Source organism: Brassica rapa, chromosome A02 (assembly GCF_000309985.2).
Source record: "Brassica rapa cultivar Chiifu-401-42 chromosome A02, CAAS_Brap_v3.01, whole genome shotgun sequence".
NCBI lineage: Eukaryota > Viridiplantae > Streptophyta > Magnoliopsida > Brassicales > Brassicaceae > Brassica > Brassica rapa.
The window spans coordinates 2,827,427-2,850,209 of NC_024796.2; the positions used below are offsets into that span (position 1 = coordinate 2,827,427).

Sequence of the window (22,783 nt, forward strand, 5' to 3'; positions counted from 1 at the left end):
TTAAGAAAATAGAAAAATCAAGTAAATTATAATAAGATAAATGTACAATAGTCAGATTTACTTGGATTAATAGAGGTGCAAATAGCGTGGCTGACAAGTTAGCGAAGCAAAGGATATTGAATGACAATTTTTTTTATGTTTCACCACTTTGATTATGTAACTTTTAAACTTTTTTCAAGGTGAGAGTTTCGTGAAAAAAAATAATAATATAGATTAATAAGTTCGAACAAGCCACTATAAAAAGGCCCAAAACTAATTATAGAAGCCCAATCGTAAGCCCACTTTTGTATTATTTCGTTAAACACTAGGCCTTTTTACGAGCAAGTATACGACGAAACGCTGCCGTTTCAATGGAATTCGATCCTTCACTGATTTTACTCGACCTTCCTCTTCGTGCGTGGTGGAATGTTCGAAAGCTCAAATTGCAGCAGATGATTAAGAAGAAGACCAACAAACGTCTACCACTTTCCTCAATCGCATGCTTAATCTCCTCTCCTCCAGATACTCTACTCGGCTTAAGGCTTCTCTTCTCTCACGCCGTCACTCTTTCGCGTCGTCCTCCTCCACTACCTCACCAGCTTCGTCCTCTCCAAGAAAGTATGTATCTTCCTCACTCTCCGGAGGTATACTGGATCGATACTCGCTTTCTCTTGGTGGGTCAGCGAAGGCTTCATCTTCTCCTCTAAAGGGCTTGCTTTTGGACCTGTCCGATGCGGTTCCCGACATCACCCGCAGATTCAGAAGATTCCACGGCCTAAAACCCGAACAAGTCCTCGAACTGCTTCTGGGTTTCGAATCCGAGCTTCAGAGATGCGGAAAGGTCCAACCTTTATGGAATATTTTCAGATGGGCTAGTAAGCAGCACAAAGGGTTTAAGCACCATCCCAAGTCTTACGAGATCATGGCGTCGTTGCTTATCAGAGAAGGAATGGTTAAGGAAGCTGAGCTCTTGCTGTTGGAAATGGAGAAGGACGGAGAGACGTTGGATAACGAGGTGGTTTTCTGCGATTTGATTCAGAAGTATTTAGATGGTTTTGATTCGAGGAAGGCGGTTATGTTGTTTGATTGGATGAGGGGTAAGGGTTTAGTGCCTTTGAGTTCGTGTTATGAGTCTCTGATTGATCATTTGGTTGGAGTTTGTAAAACGGAATCAGCTTATAGAGTTTGTTTAGATTGGGTTGAGGCAAAGGATGAATCATTTGATAGATTTGATAAAGTTATTGAGTTACTCTGCTTGGATCAGAGGGTTCAGGAAGCTAGAGTTCTGGCGAGTAAGCTTAGTAACCAAACTAGCTCTATATATAGTAAGATTTGTTTAGGGTATAACGAGAAGCAGGACTTTGAGGATCTGCTGAGTTTCATCCGTGAGGTTAAGTACAAACCTGATGTGTTCGTTGGGAACAGGATAGTGCATTCTCTCTGCAAGAGGTTTGGCTCGGAGAGAGCTTATGTATACACGGAGGAGCTTCAAAGCTTGGGGTTCAAACCCGATGAGGCCACGTTCGGGATCTTGATCGGCTGGTGCTGTCACGAAGGAGATCTCAAAAGAGCGTTTCTTTACTTATCCGAGATTGCGTCAAAGGGTTTAAAGCCTGATGTGTATAGCTACAACGCTGTCTTAAGCGGGCTTTTTAGAAAAGGACTGTGGGAGCATACCGGTTGTATTGTGGAGGAGATGAAGGAGAACGGAGTGTTGCTGGGGTCGTCGACGGTTAAGGTAATGGTGGCTGGATACTGCAAAGCGAGACGGTTTGAAGAAGCTAAGAAGATTGTTAAGGAAGCATCTAAAGTTGAAGAAGCTTTTAGTTTAGTGGGGTTTGATCCTTTAGCCGTTAGATTGAAGAGAGACAATGGTAATGGACTCTCAAAAGCAGAGTTCTTCGATGAGCTTGGGAATGGACTATACTTGGATACTGACTTGGATGCTTACGAGGAGAAGGTGAACATGGTTCTTGACAGATCCGTCTTACCTGAGTTTAACTTGCTTATCGTTGGAGCTTGTGAAGACGGTGATTTACACAGAGCGTTGAGTCTTCTTGATGAGATGCCTTGTTGGGGTCAGAAGCTATCTCGTAGAGGCTTCACTGTTTTGATGAAGAGTCTCTGCGTGTCCCGTTCTTATGTGAGAGTGAGTGTTAGCCTAATGAGGAAATGGCCGAAGCTGGCTAATCAGTTAGACGGAGAGACTCTCAACTTTCTTGTCCGAGAGTATTGCAAGAAGGGACTTAGTCGCCAGAGCAAACTCATTTTCCATAGAATGTCTCATCAAACGCATCTTCCTATCGATAACGAAACTTACACATCTCTGATAAGTTGTTTCTGCAAGAAAGAATCACTCAAGGATCTACTCAATGTGTTGGACGCTGCAAAAAAGGCTAACTGGTTACCTGATTTGGAAACTTGCGGAACTCTATGGGAATGTCTCCTCCAGAAAGGACTTGTGAAGGAAGCGGTTAAGCTCTTTGACCGTGTATTCACATCGCAGTCAGAAGCTTGTAGGATTTTTATGGAGAAGCTCACTGTTTTAGGGTATTCTCGTGTGGCTTACTCTGTTGTGGAGAGACTTGAAGGAGAAGGTTACGTTGTGGAGGAAGAGGTTTACAACCTTCTCATCAAGGGACTATGTAAAGATAGGAATGATTCAGCTGCATTTGCTGTACTAGACAAAATGCTAGAGAAGAAACACGTTCCTAGCTTGTTAGATTCATATGCTTTGATAGAAGGACTATGCTTAGCTGGGAAGATGTCTGACGCAGAGAATCAGTTAAGAACAAGATTATCAAATGGTGTTTCCTTAGATAACGATATCTACAGTTTGATGTTTGGAGGTTACTGTAAAGGTAACAACTTGAGGAGAGTTGAGGAAGTACTAGGAATCATTGTGAGGAAGAACGTGATCGTTTCTGTGAAGAGTTACAGAGAATACATTCAGAGAATGTGTTCAGAGCGGAAGTTTCTTTTTGCAATGAGTCTGTTGTTGCTAGGAGAAAGCAATCCTCACGGTGTAATCATCTACAATCTATTAATTTTCTATCTGTTTAGGGATAAGAATCATAAGGAGGTTGAGAAAGTTTTGCTTGGAATGCAAGGAAGAGGATTGTTGCCTGATGAAGCAACGTTTAACTTTCTTGTTTACGGATACTATTCCTGTGGAGACTATTTGAATTCTCTGAGATATCTCTCGGCTATGATCTCTGAAGGGATGAAACCGAATAAGCGGAGCTTAAGAGTGGTTATCAGTTCTCTGTGTGAGAGTGGAGATGTGAAGAAAGCTATGGACTTGTGGGAGGTGATGGAGTCAAAAGGATGGAGCTTTGTTTCTTCTGTTGTTCAAACCAAGATTGCTGAATCCTTAATTTCGAGAGGTGATGTGGCAAAAGCTGAAGACTTTCTGACTTGTGCGACACGCAATGGTTGCATGATGGCTCCCAGCTACGATAACGTCATCAAGAAGCTATCTGGTTTAGGGAGTCTCGGCGTAGCGGTTCAACTCTTGAACATAATGCTAAAGAACCGGAAGATTCCGGATTCTTCGAGCTATGATTCAGTCATCAATGGGTTGTTGAGATGCAGCAGCAACAAGTTGGATGAAGCTAGGGACTTTCATACGGAGATGTTGGAGCTAGGTCTGAGTCCAAGCGTAAGTACGTGGAGTGGTCTTGTTCATAAGTATTGCGAAGCGTGTCAAGTGTTGGAATCAGAGAGACTTATCAAATCAATGTTTGCGTTAGGTGAAACGCCGAGTCAGGAGATGTTTAAGGTTGTGATTGATCGGTTTAGAGTTGAGAATAATACGGTGAAAGCTTCGGAGATGGTGGAGATGATGCAGAAGTGTGGCTATGAAGTTGATTTTGAGACTCATTGGTCTTTGATAAGTAACATGAGCTCTTGTAAGGAGAAGAAGACAGAAGCTGGCCAAGGGTTCTTGTCTAGGCTTCTCTCTGGGAATGGGTTTTCTTGGAAGCGATAACAAATTTTGAAACTCAAGTTAAGATCTTGTACAGTAGCTGCTCTTTGTTGGTGATGGAACATTAATGTATGTTTTATCTTAGTTACTACTACTTGTCGTCTTTGGTTCAAGTTGTCTCAATTGTTAATTTACTCTTTTGAAGGTGACTTTTCAAGGGATTTGATCCGTCACTCACTACTCAACCTCATATATTAAGTTTATAGTCCTTTTGACAATTGATTGATCTGTTTGTACAAAGTTTGCTTGATTGTTTCTCTCTACGTACTTCTTCTAGTGAGATTTTCTTAGTTGATTGTTTGATGCCAAATTAACTTCTCACAAGTAATGCTTGTGTTTTGGCTTTTGTGGGTTAACAGGATTGTTATGTTGTTTGGTCTCTTTTTTGTTTGTTTGTTTCTTGACTTTGTAGCTGTATGGTTTATTGGTCATGATTAAAGACAATGGATGAGAGGTTAATTACTAAGAGATGATGTGACTGAGACCAGCACGATTAGGCTTATAAAAGACAGTTTTTATCAAGAAACCAAGAAGTTCACTGGTTATTGGTTTTTATTTTCAAAGAAGCAGACGTAGAGAGTTTGAAATGATTGGATATAATATAACTTTCATGAATTTCAAGATTAGACTTATAAAGAGAGTTCTTATCAAGAAACCAAGAAGTTCTGTAGTTAGTGATTTTTCTTTTCAAAGAGGGAGAGAAAGTTGGAAATAATTGGATATAAGTTATAACTATCATGAAGTTCAGTATTAAAGGAAGCAAGTTTGTTATCTGGTTCTTTTCCATTGAAAGAGTTGCTTAAGATAGTTGATTAAAGACTTGTTTTCCACTCCTTAATTGCTATTATTTTTATCAGGGTGATACCATTGTTTAACATCAATCTAAGCAGATTTGACTATTCTAATGCTTCTTCTCTGATTATGTCGAAAGTGAACCTTGTTTATATCCGAGTTTTTGTATTATATATCTTCTATTTTTGTCAGCTTGTATTATATATCTATATATGATAGTTTTTAATGTAAATGTGTTCTTATGTACAACCTGAAAAAGCTTCAGGAACCAAGCTAGAAGTGTTAAGACTTTTTTCAGTCTGATGAATCAGATTGAGCTTGATGCAGAGTAGCGTCTTCTCACATGACATGATTTTAAAAGCTCAGTTGATGACTTTCTTGATTATTGCAATGTCTGATCAAGTACACTAATTGCAGGAGATTTGTAGCATTCATCAAATGTGGGAAGCGGTGGTGGATCGACAGAATACCAACAAGTGGCATCATTTATGAATAGGCAAATATTGAAGTAATGTTAGGAGTTAGGACCATAACAGAGTGTCAATATGGAGTCAGCAATGTCATTTATAGAGGTTTGTCCCCATTGTCCTTTACATCATTTGTAGCAGCCATTTAAAATTTTTCTTTGATCCATGCAGATTTCATATTCACATTTATTCATTTTCCTTTTTATTTTCTTAATAAATCTGATTTCTTTTTGTTTTTATTTGTGCAAATCTTTATGGTTTTGTCTTCTCTGATTCGATGAAGATACGTCTTATATTATACCCCACAAGTTGAAGTTGGGATCCCACCTCAATAAATCCCATTTTTTTGCCTTTATGCATGGAACACATCAAGCTACTCTTCTTTGTTTGGTCTTGTAAAAATCTCTTTAATGTCACCGTTTGCCTCCATAAATCATCTACCTTTCTTGGCAGCAAAATTATACCTTGCTGATTATTACATTTGTACACCTGCAAGATACCATAACCTTATAAGATCAGGTCAAGGTAAGACAGACCAGCTTCCGTACCAGTGCTTAAAATGAATCCAAGCAGATTTGGATGAGAATGTCTAAACTGTAAACTGAATTGATTAAAATTTATGATAGTATTGTGTTCTGTTCCCCTAGGATTCCCAAATGATTCTGAATATATTGTTTGTTTTTGTTTTGTATAAAGTAAAATTTTTTATACTCAATGACTCACTGAGTTGACACCAAGAACAGTGTAGCAGCCAATCATTCAATGTAGTTACAAAAAGTACTTTATCTCTCCACAACCACAAAATGTATCCTAAACCTTGTTTAAGGTTAGAGAGTTATCCTTAACTTCTTGCTAAACAAATAGTTCCATGTGTTGTGGAAGATATATATCTTTCAACGCAGCTACATTTAAACCAAGACCATTATTGTACATGCTAGAGTAGGGATTATATAGAGCTTTCCTTAAAAAATATTGTTGCTTGGGAGTTCCATTGTATTTGTAGTCATCATGTTTGTAAACATGATAGAAATTTTACCGCTTTCAGAGAAATGAAACACTGGAGTAAAGAAGAAAGTCTTTGCGCAATTATGATCTATGTCTCACTGATATGCAACTGTAGTGCCAGTTTCCTACTAGTCATCGCCTTTTAACAGCATTTACTATCTACTCTTTTAACTGAAGGTTACTGAGAGAAAAAAATAAAGTGAATTTCAAAGTGATGAGGGAATTTATTATATATCTAAGATCAACAAAGTGATGAGGGCTAATAGGATAGATAGTAGCTAGTGACCTAAATTTACTTCTAGCACAAGAAATAACCGCTTTAATATTGTGATCTAAAGAAGTAGCAGGTAATAAAAGATCACCGTTTTTCTTTTTGCTGTTGTGTGTGTTATCTCTCTCTGTCTCTCGCCTCTCTTAGAGGGAGACTTGCTTTTCCAGGTCTTTAAGCCACAAAAAGGTAATAAATTCTCGAGACCCCATTGTTAATAAATGCTCTCATCCATGTGAGAGAGCCGGGAAAAAAGGGGATTCATTTCATTTTCTTGTTGTCTGTCTTTCTCTAATCGCTCTATATATCATCTTTCATCACTCATACATGCTTCACTTGTTAATATTTCTACAACTGGTAGCCAAAAACACCATTCCTTTGTTCCTCTGATGATGACCATGTGATGAATGATATATTCTCTTACTAGCTTCTCCTTCATTCTGTAATAAGATTTTAGAGAGAAAAATGGGTAGATCACCGTGCTATGACAAGATGGGTTTGAAGAAAGGGCCATGGACATCAGAAGAAGATCAGAAACTTTTGGCTTATATTGACGAACATGGTCATGGAAGTTGGCGTTCATTGCCTGAGAAAGCTGGTGAACCTCTATCATCTTTGTGCTCTTAAATATTTAAAAACATTCTTCTCATCTATCTTCCTTCTTCTCAAATCTCTTCAGGTCTCCATAGATGCGGCAAAAGCTGCAGACTAAGATGGACTAACTACCTAAGACCAGACATCAAAAGAGGCAAATTCAACTTGCAAGAAGAACAAACCATTATTCAACTCCACGCTCTCTTAGGAAACAGGTCTTCAAACAAACAAACTAACTAACTAACAATCAATCTTGGCCTTTATCTGAAGCTCTTGTTGTTGTTATTCTACTAGGTGGTCGGCGATAGCGACTCATTTGCCAAAGAGAACAGATAACGAGATCAAGAACTACTGGAACACTCATTTGAAGAAACGGTTAGTTAAAATGGGGATAGATCCAGTGACTCATAAACCCAAAAACGAGACTCCTCTGTCCTCTCTTGGTGGTTTATCAAAGAACGCAGCCACACTTAGCCACATGGCTCAATGGGAAAGTGCTAGGCTTGAAGCTGAAGCAAGGCTAGCTAGAGAATCAAAGCTTCTTCATTACCAAACCAAAGTTTCATCATCTCATCATGATCATCTAAACATCATCTCTTCAGGTAAACAAAATACTTGTCTAAAGCCAAACCGATACTTGCTGTTCGGGTAGTTCGGATAATTTGGTTTGGGTAATTCGGTTCAACTAAAATCTCGCCAAATTGACCCGTAAAATTGGTTCGGTATTCGGGTAGTTCGTTTTTAAAGTTTTTTTACCAAAACTAACGGAAGTTTTTTGTTTCAATTACATTTCGGTTAAAAATTTGGATAGAATCGGTTAATTTCGGTTCGAAATTTTGGTTAATTCGGTTTAAATGCAGATAAACAAAAACAACAACAGCTTGAATCTCCGACATCTACAGTGTCATTCTCGGAAGGAAAGACAGAGTTTGTAGGATCATCATCAACGTGTCTAAATATGATCAAAGAAACAGAAAACGATTGGATCAGTTCAACGATTCACGAGTTTGAAGGAGTCGAAGAAGGGCTCACGGGTCTCTTGCTAGGTGGTGGCGGTTCACTAGGCCTGAGTTTCTCCGCTGATAAAAACGAGACGGCCGGCGAAAGTAGTGGTGGTGGTGGTGGTGAGTGCAACGATTACTACGAGGATAACAAGAACTATTTGGAAAGCATTTTCAGCTTTGTTGATCCTTCGCCGTCCGATTCAACGCCTATGTTCTGAATCAAGGGCCGATATCTCTCGGGGAATGTTTTTGATTCTTTTAGTTTCTACTTTATATTAGACTTGATCCGATTTTTGCACTTTTACCTTAAATTACTGTTTAATTACTATTATTATTAATTTATTACTATGGTCTTATGGCATTTATTTGGATGAATGTTCCATGAAATGAACAGTAAATAAGGCATGTGACTACTGCTACTACTACCACTTAGACCAATATCACTGGACAAACTATGCAAGCGATATGAAAGATTAATAGTAGTGATAATGTGAGTGTTATAATTACCTAATACGTTGACATGTCGATTACTATAAGATTAAAAATTAAATGTTGGTGGTTTCATGTCATTTTCTGCCTTTGTTTTTGAACATCTTGAATTCATTTTCCATTTTTCCAATTAAATGTAAGAAACAGTGAAACACCAAAGCCGAAAAAGACCAAACCAATCTATAACGTAATGAAATCATAAATATGATCGTGTTCATGATTGGATTCTATTTATTTGGATAGGACCCCATGAATGTGGACCTAGAAAAATATCCGAGGACCCAAAGTTTCAGAAAGATATTAATTATTGTATTGTCACTAAAACAATAATGTGATGGTTTTACAATAAAATTTAAATAATTCTGGATATGTTTACTTTGTCCAAACTAAATTTGATTACTTTTATGCTGATATAATAATAAATTTGGAAATCATTTGAAGTGAAAAAAATACAGGACCTCAGATATGAGGATAAACCAAGTCTTCTTTCCATGACATCAAATCAAATGGCATTTGGAAACAATCATCCCTAAATAAACATATTTAAGAGCGCAAAATAAGTCACAATCCTAAGAATAAGGAAAGGCCTAACCAAAAGTAATAAAAGAGGGTTGTTATTTTTGTTTGATACATGACTAATCGATTAACATATCACTACTCGTAGTCTGTATCCTCTCCTTGTTGCTGCTGCCATCTTCACCACTCGCCCGTTTCTTAGACTGATGCGACCTCACAAACTCATCTATTCTCGCTTTCAACTCCACGTCCGGTATTAACATATCCGATGTCAAATGTGCCCGGTTAAACGGATCGTGCTGCCGCCACAAGCAACATTCATCAGATCAACTGTGAATATATATATATATATATATATATATATATATATAAATGAATAATCAATGTGTTAGATTTGCTTACATTGTCACTGAGAAGATGACGTTGAATAATGGCACGATCAACAGTGGTTTTTGAGCTTGGAAGTATCACTGGATCTCTCATTAGCGTGTACTGCAAAAAGAAACAAGAACATACATTAGGGTATGTTACTGAAACAAGATAATGTTTTCTGTTAGATAAAGACAGAAAAATACCTGAATTGGGTCGAGGAACTCTTCTGGTATTTCACCAAGTGCAGCTTCAGCATCCATAGCTTCGGAAGCAGCAGCTTTGGCCTTTGTTCCCAACTCCATAAACTCCTGAATGATTCTTCCATCTTCGCCTATTCTCCTAAGCACATCTGCTCCTGCGTTGAACAGCTGCAAACACAAGCACTTGTTTTGTTCAGTAGAGAGAGAGAGAGACGTATAAAATACGATGAAAGAAGATCCGGTTTGACCTGTTCGTTATACGATCGTCCATCACTGGATATGGCACCGGGGAATATGTTTTCCGAGTCTCCTCTTGCGAGATTAACATATATACGAACAATCTTCAAAGTTCAACAAAAGGTTCGGTCAGTTTCTTTTTTTAACACATTTGGCGAGGAGGCCGAGTAAGAATAGTAATCACTAACCTGTTTAAGTAACTGTCGTGGACGGAACTCATACTTCTCAGGATCTTTCAAGCTTAAAGACTTACGTTGTGGACCCACGAGTTGTAGCAAGAAGTAATTAAGCATATTCGCAACCCTCTCAACCATCTCAGGGAGTAGAAAAGGGGCTGTGATCTCTTCGGATGTAAACGCAAGCATAGTCACATCTTCATTAGCCAGCTTCATGTCGATTCTAACAATCTGCAGAGCAAAATAAAATTCTTTGAGGCGTCATGAATCGAGTTGGAAACATGGTATAGGAAGTGTAGTCCACTAACGTTCTCCTGAGAATGGAAGAGTCTCGTTCTATCCTGTCTCTCTTGCGCTGGTCTCTGCTCCCACTCTGCAGTATTCGACATCTCTGCCTCGATTTTTTTAATCTCAAGAATTTTGTTAAGACTTTCGTCCAGAAGATAGATGCTATCATTGACTAAGAAGTTTAAGAAGTTCAAGTACACGCCCTTCTCTTCCTCTTTTGCAATCTGTAACCCATCAAATTTGATAATAACATTTTACAACAGGCAAATGATGGTGGAAACTCAAAGCCATGGTAAGGTCACTAAGAATTTACCCGTCTCCACGCATTTCGGTGACTAGGTACTTGCCAGAGATACTCTAGAAGCTCGGCAATGTTGTGGCGAATGTTGAACTTGTCATAAAACTGCATTTGGATCACTCGATTTCAGTCACGTAAAAAGCAAGAGAAAATGACCATTAAGTCTTCCAAAGTTACTCCACGAACATTATAGCCCCTAAACAAAGTTTCTAACAATCACCTGAGTATGAGAACCCGTGAACTCAATGTCAACATATAGTTTCAGTAAATTCCTGACAAGATACTCGAGTGATAACTGATGGCCTTCAAAGAGAGTTGATGTAGCAGAAGAACCACTACAAAAAAAATTTGAAATACCGCGTTAATGCAATTATTATTACACACTAGCAGCACAAAGTGAGGATTTTAAAGCTTTCTACCATGGGAAGGAAAATACCTTGAACGAGGCATCCAGCAGTTCAGAACTTCAACCATCTTTGCTCTGAGATACGGGTTTCTAACATATTCAGGACTTGCCATGAACATTATTATGAAGTTCATAAAATCGTCCTTCAGAAAAGAGAACAACCATCATCAATGCATGTACAAAAGCAAATTTCTACAGACATATGAGATAAGACTAAGCATACCAGCTGCACCCCATCCAAAGCTTTGGGGATTCTTGAAGCAAATATCAGTAACTCCATTGCATCTTCAACAAAATGCTCAGGCATACAGGAGAATTCCATAGGACAAGTTGATGGTAAAGGCATCTTAAAGCCACCAACAAGTCCAACTAACCAAACAACCACTAATCGATAGAAAGAGAGGGCTCGCTGAATAAAATCTCCATCCTTCAAAACAATTTAAAGATAAAATAGCTATTACTATCAAGTCCTCGGTCCAGAGAAAACGGGAAAGATGTTATAAGAGCAGAGAATATGATTACAAACCCTTAATAGTTGAGCCTCATGACAAAGCTTTTCTTGGGAATACAGCTCTAATTCCTTTTCCATTCTGGTTATGTCAAGTTCTAACTGTGGGGAAGGTGACTGGTCTCTCATGGCTTTTAATGTTGCAAGATTGTCTTCACCTCTCGAGATGTCCTACGTCATGCGAAAAAAGAAGAGAAAAGTAAAGAACATTACAATAACTATCTTCCACATCCAGGCATCAAGGACTCCTACACAATCTAACTGCAATGCCTTGTTGGAATTACTGACAAATGCTTTGTCCATCTGTCAGCAATCAAGGTTAAATATATGCAAGACAATTAAACATAATCATTCCTCCTAATATTTCAAATTCGGGAAAAAATAATGATGATTACCTGAGCAAGATGTTTAAAGTCCGAGAGTGCTTTTAGGAGACCCAAATTGAGGACCCTTGCAGTCATAAAAAAGCATTCAGAAATGAACGTGTATTTAGTTGTTGACTTTGCATTTTGCCCAGAAGCATTACTACTTGAACTTGTCGCTTCTTTCGATTGTAACAAGCGACTTTCGTTCTCGTTTCTAGCGTCAGTTGCTTTTGCCGTATTATCCTTGTCAATCCACTCAGAAACTTCCTCGGATGATGCATGGAGAGCAGTCAAGTCGCTGTTGTAGATCATTAAAAATTATTATCACGCATCATGAATATATAGAATCCAGTAAGGAGATACCCTTGCAATTATTTCGAGGCCCATACCTTAATTTCAAGCGATGTCCATAGAACACATATTTTGGATCAATCTTATCTCTTTTGGTTAAATGCGGGTCCAAAAATGGTTCACAGAGCCGGAGCATGACTGCACTGAGGTTACAGAACATGCCTGAGCTAGCACAAGAAACTGGATCAACCTGTCATACAAGATATACATGTTAGTATATTATAGAATGGCGGATTGAGCAGAAAAGGCAAATACCAACTTAACGAAACCGAGAGGAGAAATATAATAAGGCATAAAGATCTGAAGCAAATATCCATCTTATTGGGAATGATCACCTGTATATGACCTCTTGACGCATTTGCATTGATCACCTCAGCAAGAAACTGCAGAACACACTCACGTGTATCGGTACTTTTAAGTAAAATCATCAGTACATCATGCAGCCCACTGTACAAAATGTTCATAAAGTTTTTGATCGTAGAGAAAGATGATAACAAATCTGCAGGACGACGTTCCGATGCTTGAGAGAAACACTGCTGCCTGACATTCACAAAAACAATATAGACATATATTAGCATCCTCTTACCAGGTTAAGAATATGATCTGATGTGTACCAGGAGAACCCTTTCATTTTACACAATTTGTCCTTTTCAAACAATGTCAGTGTTCAATAAACAGTCAAGATTCTTCAGTACATACAAGAAGAAAATCTTCAGAATAGACAACTTCATCAATAGTATTCTAAACCTAAAGAGAGCTAACTATTATTTCTGTAACTATGCTGGATTTGTCTAATCATGCTTAAAAAGACATCACCTAACAGTGTAGTCTTATCTGCTACTTTCCTTTTTTGATCAAGTCTATACTTCGAGTAGAGCTAAACAACACTTCTTTTATCTTAATTATCTCAATAAATACACAACCGCAGAAGTCTCAGCAACAGAAACTCCCCAAATAAATTCACTCACCCAACATCAGGTTGACTCTTGAAGAGCGTGTTATCAGGCAATGCACTAATATGAAAGAAAGGTCCAAGAATACTCGTCAACTCCATAGCACGACCGTTCATATAAGCCCCACGCGGAACCCACCACTCATGACTAACCAAAGACTTAGCTCCCACAGGTAAGCTAACAAGATACTTAAGCGCCCTCAACGGCGGCTGGAAATCACCAAGCACCGACACGTTAATAACCGTAGACCTCAAATCCTCATACAACTCCTTGAGAATCACATCCAAGTTATCAAAATCCGAATCCTTAAAAAACTCATCCAAAAAACCAGGAGGATACTGAACGCCACCGCCGCTACTACTCCCACCGAACATATCCAACGAGCCAGAACCAACCTCCGAGAAAATCAACGGAAGCAAAGGAGAGACGCTCCTCTTCTTCATCCCCACTCCAATTGGCTTATCATCCGAGCTCCCAAACATATCGGGATTCGCCAGGTGGATCCTGCAGTACGAAACGGCGAGCCTCTTCGCCTCTCTGGTGACGATCTCCATCTCCGATCTGAGATTCTTATCCTTCATCGACTGGATCTTCCTCGACTCGTCGTGCGCGCGGCGGTAGCAGCCGACGAGGTAAGGGAAAGGCTGTTCGGCGGCGGGGAAGGTGCCGGAGAGGCGGTCGATGAGGACTCTCTCCATCAAGTCGCGGGAGAGGAGGAGGTCTTTGCCTTCGCTGAGAATCTCCGCGGCTGTCATCTCCAAGTAGACGACTCGAGGATCGGGAGGAGCGGCGGTGGTGGTGGAGTCCGTTAGGGTTACGTGGAGTATCTTGCGGAGGATTATGTCCTCGATTTCCGCCGGCGATCTCTGGGGCTTGCTCGTCGACATCGGAGCAGAAACGGTTAGGTAACTATCAATTGAGTTTAATCGAATTAAAGTATTTAATTAAAATTCACGAAGCCATCGGTGAGTGATAAGAAGAAACTTCTGGAGAGAGTTCTCTAAGACAAAACTCCGATGACACGATACTCGATCTGTGCAGCGCCGTGTACGTGGTGTCAAACGACGTCGTTCGTGATTTTATATCTAGTTGGGCTTTGGGCCTTTGGCCCGATTATCATTATTCCTGGCAGTTATCCATGAACGTTACAATAATTTGCTAGCATTGTTCAGAATAATGATTGATTTACATATGGTTTTGTCATTTTGAATCAGGCCCATTAAATAAGTGGTCACACCATAACACCTATATATGAATTTACCCGCGTGTTTTCAAATGATTTTTTTTGTTATTTTCTCTCATCCGAAAGTTTTAACAAAAAGGATTTACTCAAAAAGCAAAAAAAAACGGATAACCCCTTTCCCAAGAAATCTGCTAAAAATGCGGGCGAATAGGAAAGAAACTGGTTTCTTCTCATTCTTGCCTTGGTGGTATGAAACAGAAACCTCAGAGAAATAATGAATGGCTTCTTTTACTTCCTCAAAGCTCTCTGCAGAAACCAAACAGGTTAGAGTTTTTCTTCTAGCTTTACGTGTGGAATGCTTTATCCTGAAACGCTTATTATGTCTTTCAATGTCTCTTGCACTGGTAAATAAAGAAAATATTTTTATTTGTATATATGATGATGATGAATTGATGATGATGGTGGTGGGTATAAGGCTCTTGATTATTTTTGATTGAATCTAAAATAGGTTTGGTTAATGTTCAAAATATTCGTAATCACAATCACATTAGCAATGTTCTCACCTAATTAAGATTAAATCTCTTAATCAGGTCGAGGATCGTCTCTAGCATAGATGTGTAGTTAACAACATCAAAAGGTTAGAGTTCTTTTACTTTCCTGAATCAAACATTCTCCTCTTCCTTTGTGTCTGCTTATACATCTGTATGATCCTTGAACTCTCTAGATTACTAATGGCTGAAGAGACCGTACATCTGCCTGATTCACCATATGTAAACAGATCATGGAGAAGGATTTCTACTAGAAAACTGAGTTTCTTATACACTGAAGAGAAGATTCTCCCTAACTATCTCAAATCTACTGGTTCTTGTCATGACGTCTGCAAGTACGGAACACAACAACATGAGCCTAAAGACAAGCCTAGTAAAGTTTCACCTCTCAAAAGAGTTAACAGAAGCTTTTCTGGAACCCTAAGCTTTGATAATTCACCTTTAAAGAAGAAGAAGAAGGCATTGACCAAATCGGTGTTGAATCCTTCTCTTGGCTCTGGTAAGAGAAAGAAGACGGTTTCACACACTTTCAAAACGGTTGTTGTGTCAAGGAGAAGAGAGTTAGAGAGGGTTGAACATAACAAGCGCGTCACTGCTCTGAAGCTGAAGTCTGTTGCAATAACAGCAGCCATGGCTCTTCGTCGCAGTACCGTGAATAGAAAGAAGACTAATGGTGGAACTAAAGCTGAAGAACCAAAGAAATCAGTTGTGCCTTTAAGAGCTACAATGTCTTTAAAGAAGGAGAGTAATGTTTGTCTAGCGGATGAGACGTGTGAAGACTTGGCAGAGGAGAAAACTCTCTATGTTATCAAGATGGGAACAGGGAATGAGACTGTTGAATCTGATGATCAGAACCAAAGGTGTGTCGTGGATTCGCCAATTGATTATCCAAAGAGCCAAGAGGAAGGTGAGTGTATTGTGACTGAAACTGATGATGAATCTTCTCAAGAAGAGGAAGAACAAGAGGAAGATGAGAACACACCAAGGCAAGGAAAAAGCAAAGCCCTCTCTGTAAATAGCAAGTCAATGAAGCTGAGATTCAAAAGAGGAAAGTATAGTGATGTTGGATCACAAGACAACACTCCAAGAAAACTCAAGTTCAAGAGAGGAAAAATCATTACTGGAGTTGACACAAACACAAAATCTGGTGGTCCAAGAAGGTTAAAGACCAAAGGAACCAACTTAAGCAACGACAAGGAACAAGAACATAAAGCTAGATCGTTCAAAGTTGTCCTAAAACACCAAGAGACACAGAAGAAGGGAGACTCAAGAGTGTTGTTGTTCAACAAGGTGATCAAGAAAACAGCTATCAAGCTTGTGGAGACTCGCAAGAGTAAAGTCAAGGCTTTAGTGGGTGCTTTTGAGTCTGTCATATCTCTCCAAGAAAAAGAAAAACTCTTATCCAACAGCATAACACTCAAAAGTGATTATTCTCAGACCATTCACTAACTACTATATAATCTGTTTTTCTTTATGTATGTATGTAAACATTGGTATATATGTATAAGATTGTAATTACTCACATAATGTTATATACAATTTATGAGTGTTATAAAGAGTTTTCACAAATCTTTTGATTGCATACATGATAAAAGTTAGAAAAAGGGTTATGTATAAATATTCTGTAACTAGGTACTGAAAAAGATAATACAAAACCGAGCCCCACGCCATGCCTTTCTTTAAAACCATTGACCATCCAGATTCTATAGCAAACATGTCACATTCCTATTGGTTAACTGTCTTGGTTCTGATGTGCAGTAGCAAGCCTATTGCCTCCGCAGTGTAGAGCCGATGTGCTTTATGTGAGCGATCCGTGTGAGCATCTTGATCAGGGAGAAGAAGGCGATGACGGGTTTGTTCCGCGGGATTCTCAAGGCGTTTCCGACGTCTAGAGTGAGGAAAGTTATTATCAGCAAGGGTGTTCCGTTTCATCCGTCTGAGGTTTGTCCGTATTGTAAAGCTAGAGTGTGGAGTATGCTCCAAGCTAAGATATAGCTCATAGTGCTTGCGTTCGTTTGGAAGCTTATGAAGATTGCATTGAGTATTCTTTTTGCCTTAATGGTCGTTTGGTTGGTATATGTACTTTGGCGCCTTTGTCTGATTCTGAGGACGCTGTTCCAAGCGAGGATAGCAATCTCATAGAGAAGAAACAAGGTATTCTACAAAACCTACTACTCTCTTACTTAGGCCTAGGGGTAGTTCGGTTTTCGGTTAGTTCAGTTCAACTTCAACATATAAATCTTACCGAATTAATCCGAAATAAAGTTTGGTTCAGTATTTAGTTATTTCGGTTTTTGAAAATACCACCAAATTTTTTATTTAATTTTGTTAAAAGTTTTGCTTAAATTCGGTTAGTTCATTTTAAAATTTGATTAGTTCGGTTTGTATTTTTGGTAAGGTTCGGTTATAATTTTTTTCTTTCCGAAAACCGAATTCCTAACCAAAATATCCGGTTTAGTTCGGTTCAAATCCCAGCCCTATTCTTACTGGTATACAACAAGACAAGCTTCTTTCACCTGACAAAATATTTTTGATTTAATTTTTTCAAAACTTTCGGATAAATTCGGTTAATTAATTCCATTTAATTTCGGTTAGTTCAGTTGGACTTTTGGTATAGTTTGGTTATAGTTTTTTTCTTTACGAAAACCAAACTCCTAACCAAAATTTTGGTTCGGTATTTAGGTTCAGTTCAAAATTTGAGTCCTACTCTTACAACAAGACAAGCTTCTTTCACCTGACAACAGCCGTAAAACTTTTTTTTTTTTTTGTGTGCAGACAATGGCATTGCTAAAGAAAACGTATTGAAAAGGAGACATTCTTTGTTTGGTGGAAGTGAAAATGGAATTTCCTCTCAAAAACTACTAACAAATTCGAATCAATGTAACATTGATGTGTGAAAACATCTGTAAATTTGACAATTTGTGTAATTCTGCCAAGTGTACCGCATCTCTAGAGATTCATTCATATACAGGATTTTGAGACATCAGCACTTATATAACTCACATTGACATAAAAAAAACTGTTTTAACATTGTGTTCTGTCACAAGTGACTCACTAAAAGTTCTGTACTAAAAAGTAAGAAACTTGTTGAGCTTCAAAAGGTATCTATTTTGAGAAAGCTTCTTCTTTTCCAGCATCAGCTGTTTCCGACTCGATCTTCTTGAAAATGAGCTTCTGCTGAGGTAACTGACCATTGGAGAACGCAGTGACCTCCGTATCAATCAAAATGCCATCTTCTTCCTTGAAATCTCCTCTCAAGATACCTTTAGCCAGCTCGTTCTCAATGTTCTGCTGTATCACACGCTTCACAGGTCTAGCTCCATAGTTAGGATCATACCCAAGGCTCCCAAGAAGATCCACCGCCGCATCTGTGACCTCTATCTTCATCTTCCTGTCCGCAATCCTCTTCTGCACACGAGCAAGCTGTAACCGGACAATGCTGTTGATCTGGTCGCGGTCGAGAGGCTGGAAGACTATATACTCATCAACCCTGTTCATAAACTCGGGACGAAAAATCGATCTAGCAGCATCCATCACTCTCTGTTTAATCGTCTCGTACGCGAGCTCCTTCGCATCATCATCAGTGTTGTTCAGGATAAACTGCGAGCCGACGTTCGATGTCATGATAATCACCGTATTGGTGAAACTCACCGTACGTCCCTGAGAGTCGGTGACCCTCCCATCGTCCAGGATCTGGAGAAACACATTGAACACGTCTCCGTGAGCCTTCTCAATCTCGTCGAAGAGGATCACCGAGTAAGGCCTTCTCCTAACCGTCTCAGTTAACTGCCCTCCTTCCTCGTACCCGACGTATCCAGGAGGAGCTCCGATGAGTCTGGAAACAGCGTGTTTCTCCATGTACTCGCTCATGTCGATTCTCACCAAAGCTTCCTCCGTGTTGAAGAGGTAAGACGCGAGGGCCTTAGCCAGCTCGGTTTTACCGACACCGGTCGGTCCCATGAACATGAAGGAAGCTATCGGACGGCCAGGATCAGATAGCCCGGCTCTCGACCGTTGGATCGCTTCAGCTACTGCAGTCACTGCAGGGTTCTGACCCACTACACGCTTATGCAACTCTTCTTCCAAATGTAAGAGTTTATCTCTCTCTGACTGTTGGAGCTTCGAGACAGGTATGCCAGTCCATTTACTCACAATCTCAGCTATGTCGCTTCCCAACACCTCTTCTCTAAACATCGACTTGCCCGAGCTTAAGTACTCGTCAAGCTCCTTCTCAGCTTCGTTTAGCTGACGCTGGAGCGAGTTCAAGCTTCCGTATTTGAGCTCTGCCGCGCGGTTTAGATCGTACTCGCGCTCAGCCTGCTGGATCTCGAGGTTTACTCTGTCGATCTCTTCTTTGATGGACTGGAGACGGGACATGACGGACCTCTCGTGCTCCCACTGTTGTGTTAACTCGGCTTGCTTCTCTTTTAGTGATAATAGCTCGGTTTCGATACGGCTCAGCCTTTCTCTGGAAGCTTTGTCTGTGTCGTTGGTTAGTGACAGCCTCTCCATTTCGAGCTTTATCACTGCACGGTCGAGCTCGTCGAGAGCTGTGGGTTTTGAGGTGATTTCCATTTTTAGTTTGGCTGCTGCTTCATCGACCAAGTCAATTGCTGGAAAAACAGTTAACCAAATCAGTTAGTAACACTGTCTGTTAATGAAGACATATGATAAGATTAGGCATGGGGACATTTATCCAGAATCTAAAAAAGAGGTTTGGTTTGGGTTTAGATCCTATCAGTTGCCCAAGCGGATCCTATATCTCTAGATATTAACTATATTTAGTTTTAAATTAATCAGATAATTTAAAAATATTATTTGCGGAAAAAAAATTAAAAATATTATTTAGAAACCAAAATACCAAAAAAATTGAATTACTAGAGTATTTTTCATCCAAAATTTTATCCGAAAACCCAAAAAAATCTGATATATAATTCGAAAATTTTGAATTTTCTGACATTTAACCCTAGTTAACCAAACAACCAGAACTGAACTACGAATACTAACCGGTTCCTAACTTTGTTAACCAAACCAAAACCGAACCAAACTTTCTAAATACTCAAACAGATCCTAAACCTCGAGGAACAAAAAATGCCCATGGCTAGATAAGATTGTAGCAACAAAGTACCAACCTTTGTCAGGTAGAAACCGGCCACTGATATAACGGTCAGAGAGGATAGCAGCTTCCACTAGAGCACTGTCCGAGATGCGAACTCCATGATGAAGCTCATACCTTTCCCGCAAACCACGGAGAATTGAAATAGTGTCTTCAACGGTGGGCTGATCTACATAAACCTGTTGAAACCTACGTTCCAAGGCTGGATCTTTCTCTATGTACTTCCTGTACTCATCAAGCGTTGTTGCACCTATACATCTTAGCTCGCCTCGACCAAGCATTGGCTTTAGTAGATTACCAGCATCCATTGCCCCATTAGTTGCACCTAAAAGAATGAAAAACAAAACAAACTTACTTCAAAACCATTGCAAGAAAAAAAAAAAGTAAAATTGCTTTGCATACCTGCACCAACAACTGTGTGGATCTCATCGATGAACAAAATGATTTGGCCTTCCGAGTCTGTGACTTCCTTGAGAACAGCCTTTAGTCTATCTTCGAACTCTCCTCTATACTTTGCTCCAGCTATAAGTGCACCCATGTCTAGAGATATCAACTGAAAAGAAACCAAAGGACTATTGAGACACCTGTAAGAAAAAAAGTTTGGTTTTTATTGTTGAATTTGAATACCTTTCTATTCATCAAAGCTTGAGGTACATCTCCTTGCACAATCCTCTGAGCAAGTCTGTTTCAAAAATTTGAATCAGCATTACATAGACATAAGCTTAAGTATTTGATAACTTAGTGTTTACCCTTCTGAAATTGCGGTTTTACCAACACCAGGTTCACCAATCAACACAGGGTTGTTCTTTGTCCTCCTGGACAGAATCTGAATGCATCTACGGATCTCATCATCTCTTCCAATCACAGGATCAAGCTTTCCTTCTCTCGCCATTGCTGTCAAGTCTTTACCATACTTCTCCAACGCCTCATACTTCCCTTCCGGATCTGTGTCAACATAAAACATTAAAGTCTCTTACCCCATTAAAACACATTGCTAGTGAGATTACCACCAACCTTGGTCAATGACTGATTGTTTCCCTCTAATGGACTCAATAGCAGTTTTCAAACTCTTCTCAGATATCTGAAAATCCTTAAACAACTGTTTACCAAACCGCTTGTCCTGAGCAAAAGCAAGAACCAAATGCTCCACTGAGACGTAAGAGTCTCCCAAGTCTTTCTTATACTTTCTAGCTCTCTCAAACAGACCTTCAAGGTCACGTCCCAACATCGAACCAGCAGATTCTCCATACACCTGGAAGTCGCTAACTAAATTCACACTAGCCTCCAAAAACATTTAAAGAGACATTCATTGTTTGTTACCTTTGGTTGGCGTTGAATGAACTTCTCTGTTGCTTCTAGAACCTTAGTGTTATCCACACCGATCTTAGAGAAGATCCTCCTCGCTAAACCGTTCTTCTGCTCCAAGAGAGCTTTCATTAAATGCTCTGTCTCCACAATCTGTTGCTTATTCTCTTTAGCCACGTCTGGTGAAGAAACTATCGATTGCCACGCCATCTCTGTGAACTCTTGCTGTGTCAGCTGTAAACAACCAAACAAACAGAGTGTTCACCTTCACAGTAGAATTAAAACTCAAAGTTTGAAACTTTTACCCTTCCGTTGGAAGAAGCTTCGCATCGGACGACGAAGGGCCGATGCTCGAGCCTCCGCGTGAGCCTCGCGCTGTGCTTTAGTTTCAGCGATTTGAAGGAACTGGGCTTCGCCGGAAAAGCTACAGATGGTTGGAGATGAGAGAAAGTAGAAACCTTTCGGGACTCCGATCCTACGCCGATCACGCCACTAAACGCCGACGTAGCAGTCGTCGCCATTTGGTCGGAGAATTTTAAAAACGGCAAACTGTTCAGATAGGAGGATGTGAGACGACAGGCGGTTTAGTACGAATTCGCCGAAACGGCGAGGTGTTTACTTGAGAATTCAGCAAAGGTTAACGCTTTTTGTTATTTTTTCTTCCGTCTTCGCGTGGTTTAGCGAGAAGTAGGAGAAGGCGAAGGAAGGTGATGATAAGAAGGGTGGAAGGTGCTAAACGACGCCGGAGGCTTCGTGAACCCGCGGGATGAGGTGCTCAACTACGCACGTAGATCTTCTTCTGACACGTGTTTCCTCACGGGAACATATGATTTTTCCATGTAGACATAATATAAAGTTGGGCTAAAAAGAAAAAAAAGGTTGGCTTAAGATGTCGGCCCAGTAACACTGTAGGGAGAAACTAAACAATGTAAAGCACTTGCAGTTATAGAGCGTGGTTTGTACTTTCCAATAGAAAAGACACTTTTAGTTTTTTTTTTTTTGTGCAACATACACTTTTAGTTTTACTCACGGATAAGTAGCTCATGGAGCGCGTTATATAACTGTACATTTATTTGTAATTTTTTGTTTACTTAAAGATATGATTATTTGAACTAATTGGAAGACATATTGTAAAACATAATACATTACAGCTATAAATCTTAGTTGCAACACATTTTTTTCAAAAAAAAGTTACAACTCATATACATTTTGCCCCTTTAAACTCCTTCCAATTGTACTCGAAATAGTACAATTAAGCTAATTTTATTATGTTCACGTAATTGGTTGTAATCGATCCATATATGCTAACTTATTTTTCAACGTATAGAGATATTTATATAATAAACTAATTTGAGAAACCATAGTTAAATATAAT

General features: G+C 39.4%; 5 protein-coding genes across 7 annotated transcripts; 3 read left to right on the plus strand and 2 right to left on the minus strand.

Annotated features, from left to right (window-relative positions):
• The first annotated feature begins 478 nt into the window (after positions 1 to 478).
• LOC103850979 (pentatricopeptide repeat-containing protein At5g15280, mitochondrial) lies at positions 479 to 4,189 on the plus strand. The gene has a single exon (XM_009127795.3). It carries the CDS (start codon positions 479 to 481, stop codon positions 3,968 to 3,970), a length of 3,492 nt encoding a protein of 1,163 aa, XP_009126043.1. The 3' UTR covers positions 3,971 to 4,189.
• Positions 4,190 to 6,542: 2,353 nt separating this feature from the next.
• On the plus strand, positions 6,543 to 8,479 carry LOC103850980 (transcription factor MYB16). The gene is made up of 4 exons (XM_009127796.3): positions 6,543 to 7,097; positions 7,179 to 7,308; positions 7,388 to 7,695; positions 7,954 to 8,479. The coding sequence occupies exons 1-4, from the start codon at positions 6,965 to 6,967 to the stop codon at positions 8,313 to 8,315; spliced, it is 933 nt and encodes a 310-aa protein (XP_009126044.1). The 5' UTR covers positions 6,543 to 6,964; the 3' UTR covers positions 8,316 to 8,479.
• Positions 8,480 to 9,002: 523 nt separating this feature from the next.
• Positions 9,003 to 14,315, minus strand: LOC103850982 (probable ubiquitin conjugation factor E4). The gene is made up of 15 exons (XM_009127798.3): positions 13,272 to 14,315; positions 12,639 to 12,843; positions 12,342 to 12,493; positions 11,983 to 12,250; positions 11,606 to 11,758; positions 11,303 to 11,506; positions 11,110 to 11,222; positions 10,894 to 11,008; positions 10,689 to 10,778; positions 10,396 to 10,599; positions 10,100 to 10,318; positions 9,923 to 10,015; positions 9,678 to 9,842; positions 9,505 to 9,594; positions 9,003 to 9,401 (listed from the first exon to the last, which is right to left on the minus strand). The coding sequence occupies exons 1-15, from the start codon at positions 14,141 to 14,143 to the stop codon at positions 9,222 to 9,224; spliced, it is 3,123 nt and encodes a 1,040-aa protein (XP_009126046.1). The 5' UTR covers positions 14,144 to 14,315; the 3' UTR covers positions 9,003 to 9,221.
• Positions 14,316 to 14,558: 243 nt separating this feature from the next.
• LOC103850981 lies at positions 14,559 to 16,769 on the plus strand. Of its 2 annotated transcripts, XM_009127797.3 has the most exons (3): positions 14,559 to 14,762; positions 15,030 to 15,076; positions 15,164 to 16,769. In XM_009127797.3, exon 3 carries the CDS (start codon positions 15,171 to 15,173, stop codon positions 16,434 to 16,436), a length of 1,266 nt encoding a protein of 421 aa, XP_009126045.1. In that variant the 5' UTR covers positions 14,559 to 14,762; positions 15,030 to 15,076; positions 15,164 to 15,170; the 3' UTR covers positions 16,437 to 16,769. The 2 variants fall into 2 exon arrangements, with proteins under 2 accessions (XP_009126045.1, XP_033141670.1); XM_033285779.1 differs by having other exon boundaries at positions 15,030 to 16,769.
• A 1,086-nt stretch (positions 16,770 to 17,855) lies between these two features.
• On the minus strand, positions 17,856 to 22,237 carry LOC103850983 (chaperone protein ClpB3, chloroplastic). Of its 2 annotated transcripts, XM_033285778.1 has the most exons (9): positions 21,994 to 22,237; positions 21,714 to 21,962; positions 21,424 to 21,642; positions 21,118 to 21,355; positions 20,853 to 21,048; positions 20,731 to 20,785; positions 20,506 to 20,656; positions 20,120 to 20,428; positions 17,856 to 19,600 (listed from the first exon to the last, which is right to left on the minus strand). In XM_033285778.1, exons 2-9 carry the CDS (start codon positions 21,927 to 21,929, stop codon positions 18,093 to 18,095), a joined length of 2,892 nt encoding a protein of 963 aa, XP_033141669.1. In that variant the 5' UTR covers positions 21,930 to 21,962; positions 21,994 to 22,237; the 3' UTR covers positions 17,856 to 18,092. The 2 variants fall into 2 exon arrangements, with proteins under 2 accessions (XP_033141669.1, XP_009126047.1); XM_009127799.3 differs by having other exon boundaries at positions 21,714 to 22,183.
• Between the last annotated feature and the right edge of the window lie 546 nt (positions 22,238 to 22,783).